Source organism: Cryptomeria japonica, chromosome 3 (assembly GCF_030272615.1).
Source record: "Cryptomeria japonica chromosome 3, Sugi_1.0, whole genome shotgun sequence".
NCBI lineage: Eukaryota > Viridiplantae > Streptophyta > Pinopsida > Cupressales > Cupressaceae > Cryptomeria > Cryptomeria japonica.
The window spans coordinates 603,712,009-603,734,844 of NC_081407.1; the positions used below are offsets into that span (position 1 = coordinate 603,712,009).

The 22,836-nt window shown below is 36.4% G+C and overlaps 1 protein-coding gene across 2 annotated transcripts; it reads left to right on the forward strand.

Annotated features, from left to right (window-relative positions):
• Positions 1 to 4,732: 4,732 nt before the first annotated feature.
• LOC131070375 (GBF-interacting protein 1-like) lies at positions 4,733 to 22,257 on the forward strand. Of its 2 annotated transcripts, none has more exons than XM_058005883.2 (11): positions 4,733 to 4,955; positions 5,071 to 5,290; positions 8,280 to 8,323; positions 17,503 to 17,608; positions 17,785 to 17,926; positions 18,252 to 18,949; positions 19,347 to 19,743; positions 20,048 to 20,351; positions 20,533 to 20,694; positions 20,789 to 21,304; positions 21,410 to 22,257. In XM_058005883.2, exons 2-11 carry the CDS (start codon positions 5,119 to 5,121, stop codon positions 21,701 to 21,703), a joined length of 2,835 nt encoding a protein of 944 aa, XP_057861866.2. In that variant the 5' UTR covers positions 4,733 to 4,955; positions 5,071 to 5,118; the 3' UTR covers positions 21,704 to 22,257. The 2 variants fall into 2 exon arrangements, with proteins under 2 accessions (XP_057861866.2, XP_057861867.2); XM_058005884.2 differs by having other exon boundaries at positions 19,350 to 19,743.
• Positions 22,258 to 22,836: the final 579 nt, after the last annotated feature.

A 22,836-nucleotide genomic window follows, 5' to 3' on the forward strand; every position in this document is an offset into this window, starting at 1 on the left:
ATGGGCTAGAGTATTGCAACACGAATATCTAGATTCATCTAATCCAACATGGATCATTATAGTATATAACCCTCTAGTTGGTTTGACATATATTTTATATTTTACGATGTCATGCACAAAGACATAACAATAAATCACTTAATGTGGGATATAAAGAACAAATGTAATGCATTATTCTGGAAGGACCCTTAGGATGGAAATGAGGCATATATAAATAATAGAAACCCATATGACATAAGAATAATGTTAACATTTATCATGGGGAAAAAATGTGAGAGATTACATGATGAGAACCATGGTAGACAAAAACTTCATGAAAATCATTAATGAAACAAACGATTTAGAGGACAAAACAAGACAACTAAACAAAAAATACTTTCGAGAATAATAGTGGTGATTTATTAATAAGAGAATGCAATTAAGTGGCATGCATATAAATTAGGTAGATATCATATCAAGATAGAATATAAATTGAAAGAAACAACAATAAATAAACAAGACTGGCTAATCCATTTATTTTGGAACAACATATATTTTTGTCATTGCAAAATAAGATCTATGTATACATCTAAAAATGACCAGAGATAATTAAATAAATATATATTGTTTATTTAATGGCTTCATTCTTCTATCGAATAATTTATATATTTGATTCATGTGTCTTATTCCTCTAATTCAATTTATTAACTAAATATTTATTATTAATTATATTTCATCAATTCTTTTAAAGTTCTTCTTGATTAAATAATTCTAAAATATTTAATTAATCATCTAATTCAAATCTTCAATCCTAATTCCACATCATTTCCTCTTCCATGTCATCATGCTATCTCATCATCAAGTGGCTAAGAAATTTTTTCAATTATCCTCAAAATCATCCTTGGTCAATAGGATGAGGAGGATTATGTGTCCCTCTACTTCCTATATTCTCTCTCACATCCCTACATCCTAGAGGGTAGTTTTGTCCGCATCAACCTAGTCAAAGTGACTCACTATCCACTTGTCCTAGGAATCCTAAATCTTCTCCAACCTTCCTAAATTGTTGACTCCTTCATGTCTTGGGAAACCTATATTCTCTCCAACTATCCTATATCTTTGGAGTTTCCATTCCTGGTCAAGGTGAGCATGATGCCACGTGGCTTCTCCTTCCACATTGTCCTTAACCTTGTCATTGTAGGAGGAACATCTTCCCCCTTTCTCTCTCACATCTCAACCAATTCTTCTCAACCCTTCATTCTGTCAAGATTCACCCTCAACCATTGATCTTTGCCACCTTAGATTTGGTCTTGCAAAATCTATATAAGGAAGCCTTTGTTCAACATTTGAAGTTAATCATTATCAGAGAAATCAAGTAATCAAGCATTTTTAGAGCAATCAAGTGATCAAAAGTGTGCCTTTGGCTTAATGTAGTATCATTGTAGCAACATATCACATTACCCATTTATCATTGCATTGCATTATCCACATAGTGACATCATAGTTTCATTACATCTTTCATACCACATAGTCCATTTAGCTTTTGTCATCTTGAAGCAAAAACCAATGCATTCTGAGAGCAATCATCATAGCAACAAGATCAGAAGTTAATAGGACACAATGGGACAACAATGAAGGTTTTCTATTTAGTTTACTTATTTTATTTATCTCCTTGGTGATCTGGATACTTTGTAGGATTTCAAGAGTTTGTGGTAGCTTAATCAATCATCTTATAGTTTGATATAAATTCCTCATCACAATCTTAACTAGTGATAGGTTAAGGTTGATTAGTTTTCAAGGCTCACATAGATGTGTACTATGCAAAAAGGAAGATGAAACTAATGATTTTACTCTTCTTAAGCGTAAATTCATAGAATGTTGCTAGAAAACAATGATGAACAAATTAAATTGGTAAAACCTAGTCCTTTCGAACATCAATACAATGTTTAATATGTGACCAATATTATGCAAAAAGATAATTTTTTCTAGCATTTGGATTGTTTTGCCATCCATTTTATATGGGAAATATGAAAGAGAAATAGAAGGATATTTCAAGAGAAGGAAACGATTAAACAAATTTTGGTTCACAAAATATAAAACCTTATATAAGACATGATTAATAATTCTTCCAAAAATCAAAACATGAAGCATAACACTTCACAACCTAGGATGGAAAAAAATAGAAAAAAAATAGGCAAGCCTAAGTTGCCTCTCATTTATGAGGTTTAGAGTTTATCTTGCTTCTACTCCAAGAGACGATGCTCGACTGATCCCTGTAGATTATGGTTTGGTCAATATCAATTTTAATGGTGTCTCTTATGACAATCTAGGATTATCAAGTACAAGGTGTGCAATCAAAGGTTGGGAGGGATTTTTTTTATGATAGTTGCTAAGAAACTACCAAGAGGGACTAACAACACCATCATGTTTCAAGAAACACTACTATGATTGACCATGGGCAAGATTTTTTTTTTTTCATTAAGAAGGGGATCCACAGATAACAATCAATACTATTCACAAAAAATATATGTTGAGTTGGAAATTAAAAAAGTGGATTGCACCAATTTGGGAGATGATAGAATAATTAAAAGATTTTTGCATTGCCCACATATGCAAAAGAAGGAATACCATGGTTGATTGAGTTGCAATTGGTCAGTTGATATGAAAAAAAAGAATTGCTACTGTATATGACAAATGTTTGGCATGAGCTACTTTGTACAATGAAGGAGGTGGAGATCTGTAGAAAATATTATTATAAGAAAGTGAAGGATTAGCAAAATTATGAGAAGCGAAGGATTATGTTGAAGAGTACATCAATCATTAATCCTCATAATGGTAGTAGAGGTTTATACACAAATGACAATTATGATGAGAGTTTCCCATTTATAATTTTGCAAGATGGATACCACTATTTTTTTGAGAGCCAAAAAGAGGCAAATGACCTTTCTTAGGGATATCTCTGAGTGAAGGCTAATACAGGTCTTTAAAACTAGACCTAGTCTTGTCCTTCGTGCAATTTAGTTGGTGTTGGGAAGTACATACATCAATGGGGCAGAGGCAACATTAGGTAGACATAACTTTGATGTTCATAGAAATATTGTTAGACACAAAAGAAGACAACACTAATATAGGAAAAATGACGGTAGCCCCAATCTAGCCTCATTGATGGTGGGGAATGAGCGATTTACTAAAAAGAGTGGTGACGGGGTTTGGTTTCCATTCTAAAGGAAATGAGTGGCTATAGGTTAACACATTTTTTAATAGCTGCTAGATATGATCTGTGATATGGGAGAGATGAATGAATATTGAGCTCTAACACCACTAGGACAATTATGGCATTAGCTTCCTCAAAGTTGTCACATGAGTAAAGATGGTTATAGAATTTGACTACTCCTTTGACCTGCTGGATCCACCTTTAATATAAGATGCAACCAAGGAAGGTGAAGGGTAAGCCAACCATGGTGAAGATGACTATTTTCTATATTAATTATACACAAGGACAAGGAAGAAATCGTATATTAAGAATAGACCCACCTTTTGGTTTTGTAGACATTTATGCTAGTATCTAACTGGCCAATTTTATAATACTAACCTCTGTAGTAGCATTGTATGCCAATGTGCATTATAGTTTTTGAATTGTAAATGAGCCATATTGCTACAAGGCTTCAATATAGACTGCATTAGGCATAGTATACAGATCTTAAAATGGTGTCAATGCCCTATTGGGTGATGAAATAAGTAAAAAATTATGATATCAATATATGGGCGTGGCCCCAAAGAGGCACCTTTATTGATAAAAGATAGTAATTTTTTGTTTTCCATACGATATCACAATAATTTCTCATAATATTTTGAATTTATATGATATTCAATTTAGAGAATTAAACAATGCCAAATTAAGAATATGTATGCTATTTTTTATAGTGAAAACAACATAATTTCATAGATATAAACATCTTCGATATGTTCGCACCTTCATGATATATATGTGGATGCTTAACAATCATATACTAGTACATCAAGAGGTCTATGTTGCTAATATTATATTTTCTCTCTTTTATTTCTATTGCTTAATACAAACTATCTTATTATCTTCAATATATACCTTTAAAATATGAGCAATCATGGTTTTATGATATATAAGTCCACTGTCTTTTTATTGTAATGTGTATAAACCAAAAGAACAAACACATAAATAGCTCTTTCCAAACTCATTTTATAAAAGCAAAGGAATTGAAGATCACTTCTAGTCAAAATTGAAGTTGTTACAAAATACTCGTTAATTGATTATAAACAAATATACAATATGAGCATATATCAAATATTGTAGAAGATATTATATACATTTTAAAATTGTATTTCAAAATTCAATTAAAATAGCACCTTCTAACATCTATTTGTCATAATTATCTATAAAATAAAAAAAAACACCTAAAAACATTCTATACACAAAAGCAAAATTTAAAGAAATTAGTAAATAAAAATAATATATTTCTCACATATAACTTTCTATATACTTAACCATTATACCTCCTTCATGTACACATAGGAATACATAAATACCCCCTAATAATGGGACAATATTTTACCACAAACTGCTTTGCATTGCCCTTCTACTTAGCTAGTAAGAAATTTAGCGTTAGGGTAAGCCCTACATTCTATTTAAAATCTAGTAGTAATTTTTTTAATTTCTAACAAAAGAGTATGAAAGTAAGAATTACGCAATTATATATTAAAAAATTTGGAAGAATAGAAAGCCTAAGGTTTTTATTGTTCCGAAACACTTGAATTCTTATCGCATGATGTACTCGGTGTATGCGTAGGAGTAGGCTTTTCGAGTTTTTGTATTGTTTCCTCTGCCTCCGCGAAAAAACAACCTTTGAATCCACCGTCGCATAACAGTTTTGCGTTCATGTGACCAAATCTGTACACAAATACACAAACAGCGCAAGCCAGTCAGTCGGCGGGCAGCCACGCAGGTGGGATTTATTTGCCTCCTGTATTAGTTTCTTAAGAAAAACCAATTTTTTTTAGCGTGTTTACGGAAAGAAGCCAAAGCAGTGACTGAATCGTTTTGCTGGAAAAAAACTCCAGGGTTTGTGTTAGGGGTAACAGATTTGTGTTACAGTGAAGATATCGAAAATGAGCGGCGCCGTAAGGTCAGGTGGGACGGTTTCGATTCCCGCCAGTGTCCGCAAAACCATACAAAATTTAAAGGAAATAGCAGGGCACCACTCTGATGAAGAGATATATGCAATGCTAAAGGAATGTAGTATGGATCCCAACGAAACCGCCCAGAAGCTGCTTTATCAAGGTACGGTCTTTAAGGGTTTTGTTGCTCCTTTTTTGGGCTTTGCTTAATTTTGCTGCTTTCTAACGCCTTTAGGAACACTCCAAATGGGGCTTGCTGTATTATCATTATGGTAGGTTTAAGTCTATGTTGTGTTTATTTGCTAGAAATAAAATAAAGTGGAAAATCATGCCGGGTTTTGGGTTTTACAGAAGTCGTATTGTAATTAAAAAATGATCTTTTTGGGTTCATGGGGTATGAGTTTTAGGGTAAAAGAGGTGTAACTGCCTCTGGATGATTGTCGCTGTAATGAATCAGTATTGCTTTGATGTGGCCATGGTAACCATTTCTGTAGTAATGCCAGGGAAAGAAATTATGGGGAACAATTACATAAAATGATATATATATATATATATATATATATATATATATATATATATATATATATATATATATATATATATATATATATATATATATATATATATATAACTTGAAGCAGATAATTCGAAGGGTGTAGATTGTACATAACTTCCACCATATAAAAAATCAGAAATCTAATTCAGTGCACTTAAAAAATTATTTAAGATGGTTAAGGAAAGAGATGGAACGGGAACAACTGTTTTACTTTTGCTACCATAGTTGTCCAAAGTGAATTTGGACTAATTACGAAATGTGGATAACCTGGTATGGAAGCATTCAAAGAGAAACCTGTTTGTCATATCAACTCCAGGATCGATATAGTTCGTCTATAATTTCACGACTTCTTTTGCTCACCAAATTGTTTGCATTTCAAAGTCAATTTTGCAAACACTAGTTACTTTAAGAGTTGTAAACGATGCTTGATGTGTGATTTTCTCCATTTTGTGTTTGTCTGCTCCCTACAAAATGAAATGAGAAATCCTGATGGGTTTTGGCCCTTGGGTTTTACATCAGAAGTCTTAAACTGAGTTTTAGGGTAAAAGAGGTGCTACTGTCCCTGGGTGATCATTGTTGTAATGAATCAGTGCTGCTTGGTTGTGGTCATTGTAGCCATGCTTGAATATTTCTGGGGAAGCAATTAGACAGAATGATATGCATGAAAAAATGAGGCTATATTGCTGGTTAAACGATTAGATAGAATGATATGCATGAAAAAATTGAAGCAGATATTCTAAACTCAAAGGTAACAGTCTGTATATGACTTCCACCATATAGGAAATCTGACAATGCAATAAAAGAACAGATATAAAATTCAATAAGGAAAGAGATGGACTGGGAACAACTGTTTGACAACTATCGCCAGAAAAAATGTTTTCTTCTTTTTCCAATTTTGGGATGGAGATATCTAAAGAAAAACCTGTTTGTTATATAAATTCAGAGATCGATATAGTTTGTCTGTTATATTATCTCTTTTTTTTGCTTACCAAATTAGTCACTTGTCAAAGTCAATGCTGTAGATGTTGCTTTAAGTGATTCGAGACAGAAATAATGTCCGATTTATGATTTTCTCCTTTTGAATGACTTTTGATTAACTATTTTTTGAAAAGATGCAAGAATATTACATTAAACCTTTTGATTTTTTGTTTTTTAATTTTTTATTGTTAAGTTCTAGGCATGGATATGAGTTTCCCTCTAATGGGATATGAGGTAAGCCATAGTAATTCTGGATTATACCTCATTGAACGGTACCAAATTCATATGTACATCATGTTTATGCGTGTAGCTCCACCTCATCACACATCTGGGGTTATGGGTCACCTTACTGTAGCAATTATAGATTTAGGCCTGGGTCATTATCTTAAATTGTCACCAATTTTTCATTGCATCGTAATACCTTAGTCTTCATTATATATTTATTGCTACTGAAACTTTTGGGATTGTTGGTGAAATCAAACATATGTCATTGTACGCTATTGATTTTTCTTGCATATTCAAACTTTCATGTGTGTTTTTAGACTATATCCCAGTTTGAGTTGCTTTCTAGTGCTCTGGAAGGGTCACTTTTTCTTGGCACCAGACTGTTATCATTTAGGTTTTTTTTGGTCTTACTGAGATCTTCCATAACCAGCAAGGAGGGGCCTTGGCTATTAGTTGTAGGTTACTTGTGTCATGCTAAATCTTGTCAATCTTAATGTGGACTTGCTAATGTGAGGTTGCTTTCCAAGTTGTAAATCATAATGTCCTTTTAATAGGTAAATTGGTGAACTCACTGCCAAGTTTACAATGAAATTTGATTTGGCTGAGAGGCCATCTTGAGAGGTATTTTTATCTTTCAAAATTACTTAGAACTTGTACCTACTCTTCATCAGCCAGGCCCACATTATCAAGGTTTATTCAGGTGGGCCCATGTGATGGTATCCATATTGGGCATTTGTACATTAAAAGTTGGGTCATCATAGTTGCAGTTCTATCTCTAGTCGCTAGACCATGGCTCACTGGACAGTAGGGTTATTATAAAATACGAGAACAAAGCTGTAGTTTCTAATTATTTTGGGATGTTTTTTTTTGTTTTCTTTTTAGATGAAGGCAATTGGTATTAATGTTATATAGGCATTGGATCTTTCCAGATACAGAAGAGATCCAAACAAAGTTTCAATGTGATAAGTTAGTAACATGGCTACCTTTTCCAAAACTTGCAAAATTTGTGAACATATATGTGAGAGAAATAGAATATATGCAATTCAATATCACAAGAGATTTCTTTTTTGTTTTGTGTACTAACATAATCTGGGAGTTTTAGTGGAAATTTGGTAGCATCTAGATGAGAGTGGTCCATCTTTGTGATGATACCGTATTACTTTGTGTGTATTGAAGAGGAAAGAGACTGTCATGCATGTTTAGTCACTTTCTTTGAGTATCTGAACTGGTCTAGCTACAGTATCATACTCTCAGTTTGCATACTTTTGCATCTTATGTTTCTTTCTGTCCAATCGGATATTTCAATTTCTTCATTTATAAGGTGCAATTTACTTACATTGGTCTTTGCAAACATCATTAAATTATTTTTCTGCATTTTAATGTTTTTTTGCAGATCCTTTTCATGAAGTTAAGAGGAAGCGAGACAAGCGGAAAGAGGTAATCCTCTGCTCAATTAATTGCTAGCTTTTAGATCCTGAACATTTTATTGACTAATTTCAGACATCACATTTGATATTAGACTATTATTAGTTGTCTGGACTCTGTTCTTGTATCATGATGTTCAATATTGCAAGTCTATGATGAATTTAGTGGTTTTGTTGCAGTGGATGCTGTAATGTACCATCATGGTAATCATGACTTGGTGCATTTGTCTTGCTGTTTCCTGGAGCCTGAGTTTTCCAAATAGTTGTTTTGATTTTTTTCAAATATATCTCTTTCGGATGATTTTTACACTTGAGTCATAAATACATAGCAAAGACAAGTTAACATTTTCTTTAGCTATACCTTTGATAGATCTTTTTAAGAAGTAAAATTTTAACCACAAAAAGAGTTTTTATATTAATTTATGCCTTAATGAGGTTTTTTCTTTTAGTGTATACCCTAATTAGGGTTTTAGTAAAAAAGACAGGGCTGACCCGAAAATAGTAGGTCATGTTTCATAAGAGAAGACTGTTTCAGAGCCAGCTGCATGCTTTTTAGATAAACCCTCTTAAGTGAAAGTAAAACAGATTTACGATGTATAATGTCCTTTGTTCTACACACCATATATGACATCAAATAACAAAATCAGTTTCTTTTCTTTATTTTTATAGTTAAATACGTTGTTATTTAGTTACTATTTTTGCCAAGTTTTTCCCATTTTAAAACTTAGGTACACAAAATCCATGTATACTTTTATGTGTGTTGTCACAAAAGTTTGAACCCTTGTTGAGCTATCAACCCAACAACCTTGTGAAACATGGAAACAACCCCGAAGTGTGGAACCTTGCGCGGGGGGTTGAATCTCTGGAGAAGGCCGACTTCCTTCCTTATCTAGTTGCAGTTGTTGAACCAACCCAACATCTCAAATTTTACTTCTAAACCTACTCTAACAGTTTGTAGGAGAAAAGAGGCAAGAAAATGCAAAAAGTAAAGAGGTGATGCACCAAGATAAGAGATGTCTCCTTGCCTCGAAATGACACAAGGAATCAATCAAAATACCATGGAGATGCACAAACTTTAATTGCAGAAATGGCACCAAACACTTGTATGGAGGTTAGGGTTTGCTAAATGTCAAAAGGGAAGAATATTTTCCAAAAATCACACTCATAATCAAACTAACATAGTATAGATGTGAGAGAGCCACAAAATACATGCTTATCATGAAGGCATGAAGACATACACAACACGCACAAGTCGAAGAGAGGCAAGTATGATGATTTCTATTTATTCACAGGCCAACGATGAAACTTAGAGTTGCAGAAACGCAAGAAAATATACAAGCCTTCAAGAGAAATGAAAGAGCAGAAAATAGCTCAAGCTTGTAGGGAGAGAACCCTTTACAATGAGGCTTAACAACCTATTTATAGCAAATTGGTCGTAGAAAAGAAACTGATGGTCAAAGAGGGGAAACCTTGACTCTTGCGTGTTCAGGGGGATGTTTGTCTGAGAAGATAGGGAAGGGGTTGGATCTGACATGATTGTGCATGCAAGAAACCTGACCATACTCTAACAAGGCAATCCTAATAAGGAAAGTACACTTGGAAGGTGAAATGCCTGGCAATCCATGGTTAGAGCATGCATACTTTACATGAAGATCATCAAGAAACCATAAATAGGTATGATCTTTGACTCACTTGATGGCAATGTGCAAAACACATTAAATGTGCCCTTGTAGCTCCATGAATGAAAATAGACAAGTTGCGGAGTTGGTGAAGCAGTATGAGCTCTGAGTGTTGATCACGCCATCTGGAAGTGTTGTTGGTCATTGGAGATTAGGCATCGGGCCTTTAGGAAACCATCATCAAGGATGAAGAGTTGGGAACCTTGGAGTTCGAAAGATCAAAAGGACGAGAGGGAGACAGGAGAAGGATTTTGGGTTACAAGGTTTGGGGAGACAAGCTAATGCTTACCCTTTTGGTAAGGGTTAGATTAGATCCTCAAAATCTAAAATTCGACAAAGGAAGGGATATCAAATTATGGGGTTCAGGGAGATACGCTAACACTTACCCTTTTGGTAAGGGTTACTGGATCTTGAAATCCATAATCCAACAAAGGAATGGATATCGGGGAGATAGGCTAACACTTACCCTTTTGGTAAGGGTTAGACTGGATCCCAAAAATCCGAAATTTGAAAAAGGGGTATCAAGTTATGAGGTTCAGGGAGACAGGTGAACACTTACCCTTTTGGTAAGGGTTAGATTGGATCCCTGGAATCTGAAATTCGACAAGGGAGGGATATCGGGTTTGGGGAGATAGGCTAGCACTTACCCTTTTGGTAAGGGATAAACTAGATCCCTGAAATCCAAAATCTGACAAGGGATAAGGGTTTAGGGAGATAGGCTAACACTTACCCTTTTGGCAAGGGTTAGATTGTATCCCCAAAATTCGACAAAGGAAGGGATATTGGGAAGACAAGCTAAGGCTTACCTTTTTGGTAAGGGTTAGATTGGATCCTCGAAATTCAAAATTTGACAAAGGGATATCGGGTTATGGGGTTCGGGGAGACATGCTAATGCTTACCTTTTTGGTAAGGGTTAGATTGGATCCTCGAAATTCAAAATTTGACAAAGGGATATCGGGTTATGGGGTTCGGGGAGACATGCTAATGCTTACCTTTTTGGTAAGGGTTAGATTGGATCCGCAAAATCCGAAATCCAACAAATGTATATCGGGTTATAGGGTTTGAGGAGATAAATTAATACTTACTCTTTTGGTAAGGGTTAGATTGGATCCTCGAAATCCGAAATCCGAAATCCGACATCCTTTAGGAAAAGGGAAGGAGAGTGGGCTAGTGGACCCTTGGGTACTGAAGGCAACATGCAAGGATGAAGGGAGAAGGCCTGAAGTCCAACCCATGACATAAAAACACTGAAGCGTTTTTTTGATTCCTTGACTTGGTGCTTGATCAACTAGGTTAGAATTGGTCCATGGAACATATCACTAATTGGTTCTCACTGATGGACCAAGGGTGTCATAAAATGAGAACATTAACATAATGCCAATTCTGTATAAATGGAATGTTACTAGTTCCTAGGAATTGATTTTCACAATAGGTTTAATTGGGAGACTTGTAGAACAAAAAGACTATAAGGAAGATGGAGAGATTCTTACCTATTTTAGAACAAGTGTACGAAAGTGGAGTTATTAGATTGGAAAACGAAGAATTTTTTTTTTGGTCTATTGGTTGTACCAATTGTCTTATATGGTTGTGAGGTTTAGGTGAGTAGCATGTCAAATATCAAGTGGAGATAATTAGAAAGAATCCAAGTCTTATATTCAAATCAATGATCACCTATGATATCCTTTTGGTTGAAGTAGGAGTGTTTCCAACTTCCCATTGGAAGCATTGATAATAATTTGTTTACTAAGCTACTAAAAAAGGTTGAAACAATGGATAAGCATCGCTGGCCTAAAGTTGTTGAGAAGGAATTAGACCATGTGAAGAAGACTTGAATGAAGCAGAAGAACAAGTGGATAAGCAAATGGGACTTTAATTTGCAAGAATGTCTTTACACCAGTGAACCATCGAAATGTGTTTTGGCCACCAAGCCCCCCTCGTTTTGGAGACCAAGACGTTGCAAAGACTTCAAGATAGAGATGTCACATCGCACCATAGCCCCGCCACCGTCATGGAGATGATCAAGATGTCTCAAGACGTCTGGAAATGTTTGGAAGTCTTAGAGATGTCTTGGAGACGCCTAGGTGTCTTGCGAACGTCTTAGAGACTTCCAAGTGTCTCCCGTTTTTTTACATCTCACAAAGTGTTTTTATTTTTATTTTTGGGTTATTGGCAAACCCTAATCTTATGTGCCCCATGTATGCCTTCCAAAGCTTATAAAACCCCCTCAAATCCTCTCATTTTCTTACATTTGGTTTTCTAATTTTTTAACCAGCTATCTGAAGAGGAGAGAAAGAGTGTTTGAAGGAGTGAAAAGAGGCTGGTTGATTGAGTGCAAGTGCAAGAGGAGTGACAAGAAGCAAGAAGAAGAAGAGGAGGAAGATTCTACTTCAAGTTGGAGAGATTTTTCAAGCTCAAGGTAGATGTTTTTTGTTTGTTTTATTATCTGATTTTCAATTTTTTTTGTTGTTTTTTCTTTGTTTCATTTTCAAAGTCAGATCTGTTGTTGAATCTTGAGGCAAAAATGAAGAATGTAACATTGGAATCATTCTTCATTTTGCCCTAAGATTCAACATCAAATTGGATTTTTTTGTTTTCAAATTTAAAAAGGCTGAAACTGGGCACTCATTGAATTTATTTTTAATTTTTCATTTTTGTGAAATGCAGTGTCACAATGAGCTCTCATGATATGAGTTATGATGAGGTAGAAATGCATTCTCATAGTGGAAATGAATTAGACTATGAACTTGAGGCTAGAGGGGTGACCATGGGGCTAATCTTGAAGCCCAAACTAGTTCCATGGCAAGTGCACCAGCTAGTATAGATTGCCCCTCCGAGATATTGGCACAGTATGCTAAGGATCCTTTTGATCCTAGGTCTCCTCTCAAACAGTTTGCAACAAAATTACTAGGCATAGGGACATCAGCTGGTGGCACAAGGAAGTGAAGATGCAAATTTTGTAGTGTAGAATGGTTTGGCAGCATTATTAGAGTTAATGTACACTTCCTTTTTATTCGAGGGAAAGGTGTGGAACCATGTGCTTTTTTGCAAAAAGCTGCAAATGTCCAATATAGAATTGAGATCAACAAGCTTTGGGGTGTTCCTGAGGATAGTGCAGTTGCAATGCCTACTACTTTGTCTCATAGGACACAGGTTTAGTAGAGCCAGCTAGTTGCTTGTAGTCATACATTGTAGGGGAGATCAGGAATGATGTCAGGACCTTTGTCCACTCAAAGTGATGTGGCCCGGTCACGAGTGTAAGGAGAAATGTAAGCTGCAAGTGCAAAGTAACCCCATAGCTGATTTGTTCAATGTGCATCTCAAACAGTTTGCAACAAAATTACTAGGCATAGGGACATCAGCTGGTGGCACAAGGAAGTGAAGATGCAAATTTTGTAGTGTAGAATGGTTTGGCAGCATTATTAGAGTTAATGCACACTTCCTTTTTATTCAAGGGAAAGGTGTGGAACCATGTGCTATTTTGCAAAAAGCTGCAAATGTCCAATATAGAATTGAGATCAACAAGCTTTGGGGTGTTCCTGAGGATAGTGCAGTTGCAATGCCTACTACTTTGTCTCGTAGGACACAGGTTTAGTAGAGCCAGCTAGTTGCTTGTAGTCATACATTGTAGGGGAGATCAGGAATGATGTCAGGACCTTTGTCCACTCAAAGTGATGTGGCCCGGTCACGAGTGTAAGGAGATATGTAAGCTGCAAGTGCAAAGTAACCCCATAGCTGATTTGTTCAATGTGCATCTGAAGGATGAGGTAGATAATGCCATTGGCAAATTTTTATTTGCCAATGGTATCCCATTTCATGTAGCTTGATCTCCTTATTACAAGAAGACGATATCAATGGTGGCGAAGGTAGGACCATCATATGTGCCATCAAGAGAGAACAAATTGAGGACCTCAATCTTCAATAAGAACTATTCCAAGATCGATATTTTGATGGAGAAGATGAAGGCATGTTGGGCAAAATCTAGATCCAACATAATTATGGATGGGTGGGCGAACATTAGGCATTGTCCACTCATCAACATCATGGTTACATGTGCAGAGGGCCCATACTTTCTTAGTGCGGTTGATTGTACAAGGCATCACAAAGATGCTGATTTTTATTTTGAGGGAGGCTTTTGAGGAGGTTGGGCCACAAAATGTGGTCCAAGTAGTGACAAATGCAACACGTGTAGAGCTGCAGGGAAACTTATTGAGGCAACCTATAGACATATTTGGTGGATTCCATGTTGTGTGCATGCCATTAACAATGCACTCAAGGACACAGGGAAGATTGGGTGGATTAGAGGAGTGGTTAGCGATGTGAGAGATGTGCAGATGTTTATCTGCAACCACCACACTTCACATGCACTCGTTAGGAGCTTTGTGAAGGAGTTCTTGAAACATGTTGAGACCAGATATGCATCCTATTTCATTCTCTTGGAGAGAATGGTTGAGTTGCAAGAGGCACTGCAACTCATGGTTATGACTACAAATTGGAATCGATGGGCCGATGCCAAGACAGAGTAGGGGAGGAGGGTGAAGGAGATAGTGAAGAGTGATGTGTTTTGGAGTGATGCAAAATACAATCTCCATCATTGCTCCAGTTTTCCAGGTCATCAGATATGAGGATGGGGATGCACCTACACTTGGAGAGGTGTATGTGTGCATCGATTCTATGCTTGACCAGATGAGGGCTGCTGTGCATGTGAAGGACCCCAGTTTAGCATTCTATAATGAGCACATTTGGCCAATCATTTAGCGTAGATGGGACTAGCTCAACGCTCCCTTGTATATGGCTGCCTATGCATTGGATCCTAAGTGGTAAATGTCTAAGCTTGGTAGGGTTATATCAATTCAAGATGATGAAGTGAAGACATGGTTCTTCAAGTGCATTGATAGGATATATGATCCTAATGTTGCCAGCATGTTCACACTGAGTGGACCAAATTTGCCACTCTTAGCGGTTATAGTGATAATGCTAAGATGGATATACGAACTATGGCACATGAGGACTTGATTTTGTGTTGGAATTGTCATGGTCAAAAATCAAATACTACCGCTCATCATCCGTTTGCTATCTCAAGTTTCTAGTCAATTGCTGAGAGGAACTGGTCTACCTATAGCTTCATCCATTCTCTTAAGAGGAACAAACTTACCTTTAGGAAAGCAGAGAAGCTAGTGGTGGTATATAGTGCTTTGCATCTCATTGATTGTAAGACGCAAGTGTATAAAGAGAGTCCAGCAACATGATGGGATGTAGAGCCGGAGGAGCTAACACAGGTTGATGAGGATGCTATGACTTCAGATGCAAGGCAGTTTGGTATCAATTTGGTAGATCTTGACCATGAGGACCACAATAGTTCCAGTGATGAGGAGTATGGGGATGAGTAGAGCCCTCCCTTCACTACATTTTGTACTTAGTTTTATTTTGATATTATGCTACTCATTGTAATCATTCTTATGCTATTTACGATATAATAGAAATCTCCAATTCAACAATTTCATTTGTCAAATTGGAATTTTTAATTTTATCTTGCAATTTGATTAAAGTTACAAGTATTTAAAATTAAGTTTCATAATACTTTCATTTGAAAATTTGAAATGTAATTTAAAATTTTTAATTCTAAGATTCTTATACATATTCTTATAACTGGTTATTCAAGTACTATATGTATATCAGCACCACCTCCCTCGTCCCTGAACTTAGGCCCATTGTCCCTCATCCTCAAAATCCGTCTCGCCATCCCGTCGTCTTCAAATGTGGTGGAGCACTGCTTAACACTTATGTAGAGATAAAAAAGTTAGTGTTAGAAAAATTCAAGACTGCAAAGTTGACACAACAGATTGGTTGAAAAAAGTGCACCATATCAAAGAGATCAACCCCATGTTGGAACATGATGAAAAAGCCTATTTGAGGGGTGCAATTAAGGGAACAGTTAAAATTTTAGTTGCATTGTTGAGGACCGGTTCTCATCATCTTAGATATGAGACAGGTAGATGGACATTCCCCAATGAAGATTGGGAAGAGTGAACTTGCATTTTCTGAGCAAAGGGGTGGTTGAAATTGAATGGCACTTCATCATAGAGTGTGCAGTGTATGAGGATATTCATGCATAGTTTGAAAACATTTTGCAGGTGGGCAGTGTGAATGAGCTATTTGAGGAGGCAAGGCTTCACAAAAGGGCAGGTTTCTTGATCAAGATTCATGCTTAGTTTGAAAACATTTTGCAGGTGGGCAATGTGAATGAGCTATTTGAGGAGGCAAGGCTTCAGAAAATGGCAGGTTTCTTGATCAAGATTGGGAAGAGTGAACTTGCATTTTCTGAGCAAAGGGGTGGTTGAAATTGAATGACACTTCATCATAGAGTGTGCAGTGTATGAGGATATTCATGCATAGTTTGAAAACATTTTGCAGGTGTACAGTGTGAATGAGCTATTTGAGGAGGCAAGGCTTCACAAAAGGGCAGGTTTCTTGATCAAGATTCATGCTTAGTTTGAAAACATTTTGCAGGTGGGCAATGTGAATGAGCTATTTGGGAGGCAAGGCTTCACAAAATGGCAGGTTTCTTTGTCAAGATCCATAATAAAAGAGCCAACATCGAAAGGAACTTGAGAATGTGTCAATATTGTCTCTTAGACTGCTTGGTCTTATGGACGTTATTAAGATTTTCTTCATTCATACGCTATGTGAGTTGAATATGAGCTGCTTTGAATAATTGACTTGAGAGAGATATATCATATGATACATAAAATGTTTCAAGATATAAATAAATTGCAATTTGCTTTCACTAGGTAATCTAGATATGATGCTTTCACTATGTAATCTAGACATAATGTTGTTAGGGGTCATACCCTTTGAACATTAATATGTTGTTCTAATATAAGGTTATAAAAACTTATATATATCTAATAAGTATTGTCACCCTTCCTCCTATAATTATAGACTAAGAACTATTAGAGTATTGATTATTTAAGAATGATGGTTTTAAATAGGTGTGACCAACATTCCTTCGGTTTTTTTGCCACCCTTCCTCCTATATTTAAGGAGGTTCTCTCTCATTGAGAGCTTGTATGAATTTTGAGTTTTCTAGTGAATTATTCACATAGGGTGTTTTTGGCCATGTGGAAGTATGTAGAGCAGTGACTCCAGTTTCAGTCTTCTTTTTAATAAACTAGTTTTTTAAGTGCTTTTATAAAATAATGCTTTATGGGATTTTTAACTTCAAAGAATTTTCCCCATGTACATATTCTGTAATTTGTAAAACCTATGCTTGAATGATTCTCATTTTATTTAATTTTGTTTATGATGATTAGTATCGTAAGATCTTAATTTCCAACACTTTTCGTTTCTGTTAGTTTGTTGGTTACTTAAAATTATATCTGAGGTCTAAAGTACACGTCATTGTTTGTTGTGGTGGGCTACTATTTTATAAAATCAACTTGCATTATAGCATATTTATCTTTGTTGCAAAATTTTGACATATCCATATTTCATTTTTTTCTGCTGGTTTAAGCAGAATGTGAGTAACAAAGATTCAGTAGATTCAAGGTCAAGACCAGGCGGTCAAGGACGAGGTGGAAGGGGAGGCAGAGGAAGCTATCCTCCAAGATATATCTCATATGGTATGAGATTTTACTGATACTCCATACTGTTTCTTGCTGTGTGAGATAGTCTTTCCTCATACTCATGTTATTATTTGTGCTTTTGTTGATCAAAATAAAAAAAATATTGCTTTTTTTGTAAAGATAAAATATTTTAATTAGAATGAATATTCCTTCTTTCTTTTGGGCCATTTTAGATGCAGGTAGTGGTAGGGGCTCTAACACGTCAAAGGAGAATGGAAGCTATCAGAGTGTTAACAAGGTTAACTTAGAGTCTGCCAACCCTCCTCCGGCAACATCACAGAATGCACAGACTAAGACAAATGTTCCTTGCACAAGGTTGTTTCTACAGACTGTATTAGCTGTGAAGCATCAGTAATTTTTTCTCTCAAGTATAATATTAGAATTTTTAATCACCTGTAGATTTTTACATGCACATTGCCATATTTCATTAGTTGTTCAGTCCACTTTTTGGTTACTAACTGAAGTGGTTAAAATATTAAAGAGATTTGTTTTTTGGATGTATCTAACAAGTGTCTTATTTCTTATTGTTTATTGGTATAATTAGTTGCTTGTCATGGATTTTACCCTGCCTTGTATAATACTCATATTACATTTTCACTTGAAATGTAAATTTATTTGCAAACTTTTCGTCTTTATGCAGTTCTTTGCCTACAACCACGATTGGGGCTTCTTTTCTACCCAATGGGAACTCATCAAATGTACGCACTCCACAAGTTCAAGCTCAGGTAGGAGGTTGGAGTGCTGCTACTGGAAATAGTACTATGGCTGATGTTCTGAAGTCAAATGGTGCACAGCAAGTTCAAACTCAACTGCAAAGTGCCCCCCCTGCAACTTCTGTGATAGTGCAAGGGCAACCGACACTCGGTTCACAACAGTATATTACCTCAATGATCTCAACATCTGTTTCAGGGGTCTATTCATCCTCATCAGATCCTGTGCTGGTGCCGTCCCTTGATACTCGTGTTTCCGGTGCAGTAGGAACAATTAAGCGTGAAGTTGGAGCTCAACGACTCAATATTGACCAGGCCACTGGTTCCCATGATAACAAGTCTGCTTTGTCCAACTCGTCGAATTCTTTGCAAAAATCTCAATCAAGTATATCTGATGCAGTCGATTCAGAGGCAAAGGTATTGGCAATTGAGAATTCTGCAACTGTACATTCCTTTTCTCATGATCGGAATGCCAGTAAGTCTCAAACTGTCGATGGGGATCATCGTTTATCAGAAACACAACCCCAGGCAACCAATTCTACATCAACAGCATCTTCTGTGAGCAGATCTTCTGGCATGGCTAATCACTATAATGTCAGACCTCAGCAATTTGTTGGTCCTCAGAAAGGTATTTTGGCTATGTAATAAATTTCTTAAAATTTTAAAATTGGCATTCTGTGGTTTCTATTATGCCCCTTGTCAATGACTAAACATATAAAGATTCATCATTAGCTTACTCACTGTGTTCTGGGCTCCAATTATTTAGTTGACGAATGCTTGTTCTCTCATTATGCCTGTGGATATATTTGTGTGTGACTGATTAATTTTTGTAATGCAGGATATTAGAGAAACAATCTCTGTTCAATTTATGTACCGCTTCTTAACTATTATGATTTGTACTAACTGGCTCAGTAGCATTCACATTAAGTTAATGTTTGTGTATTAAATAAATGAAGGAACATCAGAAAGCAATACCAATTGGTTGCTCATTGGCTTTTCTCTGACAGTGTCTTGTTGCTATGCAGCAGTTGGACCGAATAAGGAATGGAAACCAAAGGCAACAAATCAGATTGCAAGCACTAGTCCTGGAATAATAGGTACATCCACTGTGAGCACTAGTGCTTCTGAAATCAGCAGATCACCTTCTCCGGCATCAAATTGTGTGACAATTGAAGATACAGCCAAATTGCATAAAAAGTTAGAAGAGATGCATGTTCAAGATGATCAACATGTTATAATGCCAAATCATCTTCAAGTTCCTGAAATTGAGCATACGGGTCTTAGTTTTGGAAGCTTTGATGCAAGCTTTGGAGTTAATTTTGGTACAAGTTATCTCAATGATGATGAAAGTGAGAAGAGCTCCACTCCTTTGTCTGAAGAATCTCAAGGGACAGAAGAAGCTGTTGAGGAACCTCCATCCAGGTTATTGCCGATCAAAATTACTTTTACTTAGTTATCCTGATTCGGGATTCCTAAACATGGATTCTTTATATAAGCTATGTTTATTTGGTTAACCAAGATAATGGATTCTGTCAGTGCCTTTTTTCAAAACTTTGCACCATTTTCGTCCATTTCTTCATATAAAGCTTCTGTTTGTAAGACGTATTTATTCTGGTTATGGAAGAACATGGATTATGCTTTTGCCTTATTTTAGATATTTTATATGCATCGTGTATTCATATATTTTTGACCGACTTAACATTGTGATTGTATATGGGATTTTCAGCACAAACACTGCTTCTGTCACTCCACATGAGAATTATTCTCATCATCCGCAAGAGTCTTCCACCACAGTGGATGACATTCCTTCAACTAATGATGTTGCAGTTCCTATTAATCCAACTGTGGCATCACAATCTGATCCAACCAAGGTAGAGGTGGTGGGTCTGCCAGGTCCTCCTCAGTATTCTCTTGTCCAGACTGCTCCAAACTATCCTAATATTGGTCTGGTGACACCGGGAAGCCAGTACCCTTCTTATGAACATTCTGAGCCTCAGCTACGTGATGCTTCACGTTTTCCGAATTTTGTGGTATGTTTCATTGGCTTGTTTTGTTGATGAATCTTTCAGTCCTTAATTGTGGTCATTTATAATGAGTTTAGGCCTTTATATTAAGAGTATGCATTGCTGTTTAGTGATTAGCACCTTTTTGCCAGTGCCTGTATTATTGACTGCAAGTTTATACTCTTATTTGTTTGTGTATTTGATTCAGCAACCAGCTTATGATCCTTCAACAAGCTTTTACACTCCAATAGTCAGACCTAGTTCTGATGGAGACATTCGTTTCTCTCCATTTCTTGGATCTGCTACTGCTACCAAGTACAATGGAAATCTCACAATTTTATCAGGTCAAAATGGACCATCATCACAAGAGGTGACTATATCAAACCTTTTTATTTGTTTAATCTTACAATTCTGTTAGTACCATGAAATTGATACTAATGTGTGAATTTTCTGTTATCCTCCAGAGTGGAAACTCTTTGGTACTCTCTAATGCAGGCGCCACAGCTTTAGCAACCCAAGCAGCTGGAATTGTGCAGCCTTCGATAGCATTGCCTCAGCAGACTGTGCCTGTCTTTCGTCAACCTGCTAGTGTACATATTCAACACTACCCTCCTAACTATATCCCATACCATCCATATATGTCACATGTGTATGTGCCGCCCCCAACAATGCATAATTTTGTAGGCAATAGTGGTTTTGCCCAGCTTCCTGCTGGTAGTTCGTATCCCCCAGCTGCTGCTGGTAGTTCATATCCTCCAGCTGGTGCTGGTGTAAAATACTCACTGTCATCACAGTATAAGCCAGGGACTGCTAGTGGGAACTCTCCCCACATTGGCGTTCCTGCAGGTTATGGTAGCTATACTACAGCTCCATCAGGATATAGTGCAAGTCCTACCGTAACTGCAGGAAATGTATCAGGTAGTGATGATATTGGAGGATCTCATTATAAAGAAAATAATTTGTATATTGCTGGTCAGCAGGTATGTTATTTTTCGGGTTAAATAATTTGGCTTGATTTTTTTACCATATGTGTGTCTGAACCAATATTAACACCTTAAATATTGATTTTAATTTGTGCATTTCAGGCTGAAGGATCTGGACTATGGTTTCCTCAACAGCCTCGAGATCTTCTAGGGGTGCAAGCGAATTCCTACTACAACATGCAGCAAATTCCTCACAGTCAACATGTAACATATGCACACACCCAGGGTGGTCATGCAGCATTTTCTGGTTTGTATCATCCAACACAGTCGGGGCCTGCTCCAAATGCCCACCCAATGCTTCAGCAAACACAAGCATTGGGAGCAGCTGTTGGTGCTCAGCCAGGCGTTTATCAGCAGCCACAACGTGCTCAACTGAGTTGGCCCAATAATTACTGACCTAAAAGAGCTAATTCATTCCTGGTTTAAACTGGGTATGTTCTATTAATTGCAATTATGCCCAGATTTGGGAATGTTGATTTCATATTTTCAAGCGTTATGAGTGTACATATAAGTGTGGAATTCTAGGATGAGTTTGTGAGAGAAGTGATTAATTCGATAGTATGTTTGACTGGCCATGTTTGGGATTCATATGGACAGCAAGCACCTCAACCAAACTTGTAGGCTTGCTTGGCACTGCTGTTTCATGATTGACTTTAAAGAAAAAAATTAGTTGAGAGGTAAATGTGCAGGGTACAACTACTAGTAAAAGTTTTATGCTGTCATTCTTGGCAGCGTGAGTCCAAAGTTAAGAACGAATCAGTGGGTTTTGATTCTCTTCCACAATCTTACCCATGTAGAATGAATTTTGACGTAGCTCCAAAATCAGATATTGATCAGTTGTAATTGCTGTAAGGTAAATTTCATCTTAATTCATCAGAGAAGTTCACCTTTTGTGGTGGTGTTTTATGCTGTAATGTTGTTTATCGTCTGGCAATGTGAGAATTTCTATTGATTATACTTGTGACTAGCATCATATCTAATTTATGGTATCCTCTATTAGCTTGTTCTGTGCAAATGCTACTGATAAATATGCCACTCTTCAGTTATAGGGATACAGGGCAAGTTGTCATACTCTTGCTCAGCCACAGGAGCTGCTCTCAGGACTAATCAGCAGGATCTGTTAGTTTATTCTTCTGATATAGTTCACTTAGCCATATGTAGTATGTACTATCAGGTTAAATAGTGTTTGAGAGCTTTGAGCTGTCAAATTGTTTCCATCAATTTATTTTTTAATTTCTCAATATACAAAAGCAGAATAATACGAAACCTTTTTAGAACATGGAGTTGTATCCTTAAGCTTTAGGAAAAATGACATTTGTGTTCATTTTCATCTTGTTTTAAGATAGTGCTGTTCGTAAACTATGAAAAGGATGTTTATGGAGTAAACTTCTTAACGTTCATTATGATGGTGATGACTTAACTTCCTTTGAACTGGATCTGTTTCTAGGACACAATAGGGTGGACACTGCTATTAAGGCATCATTCCAAAGTTTGACATAGGAGTTTCAAGTGATGACGTCATTCTGGGC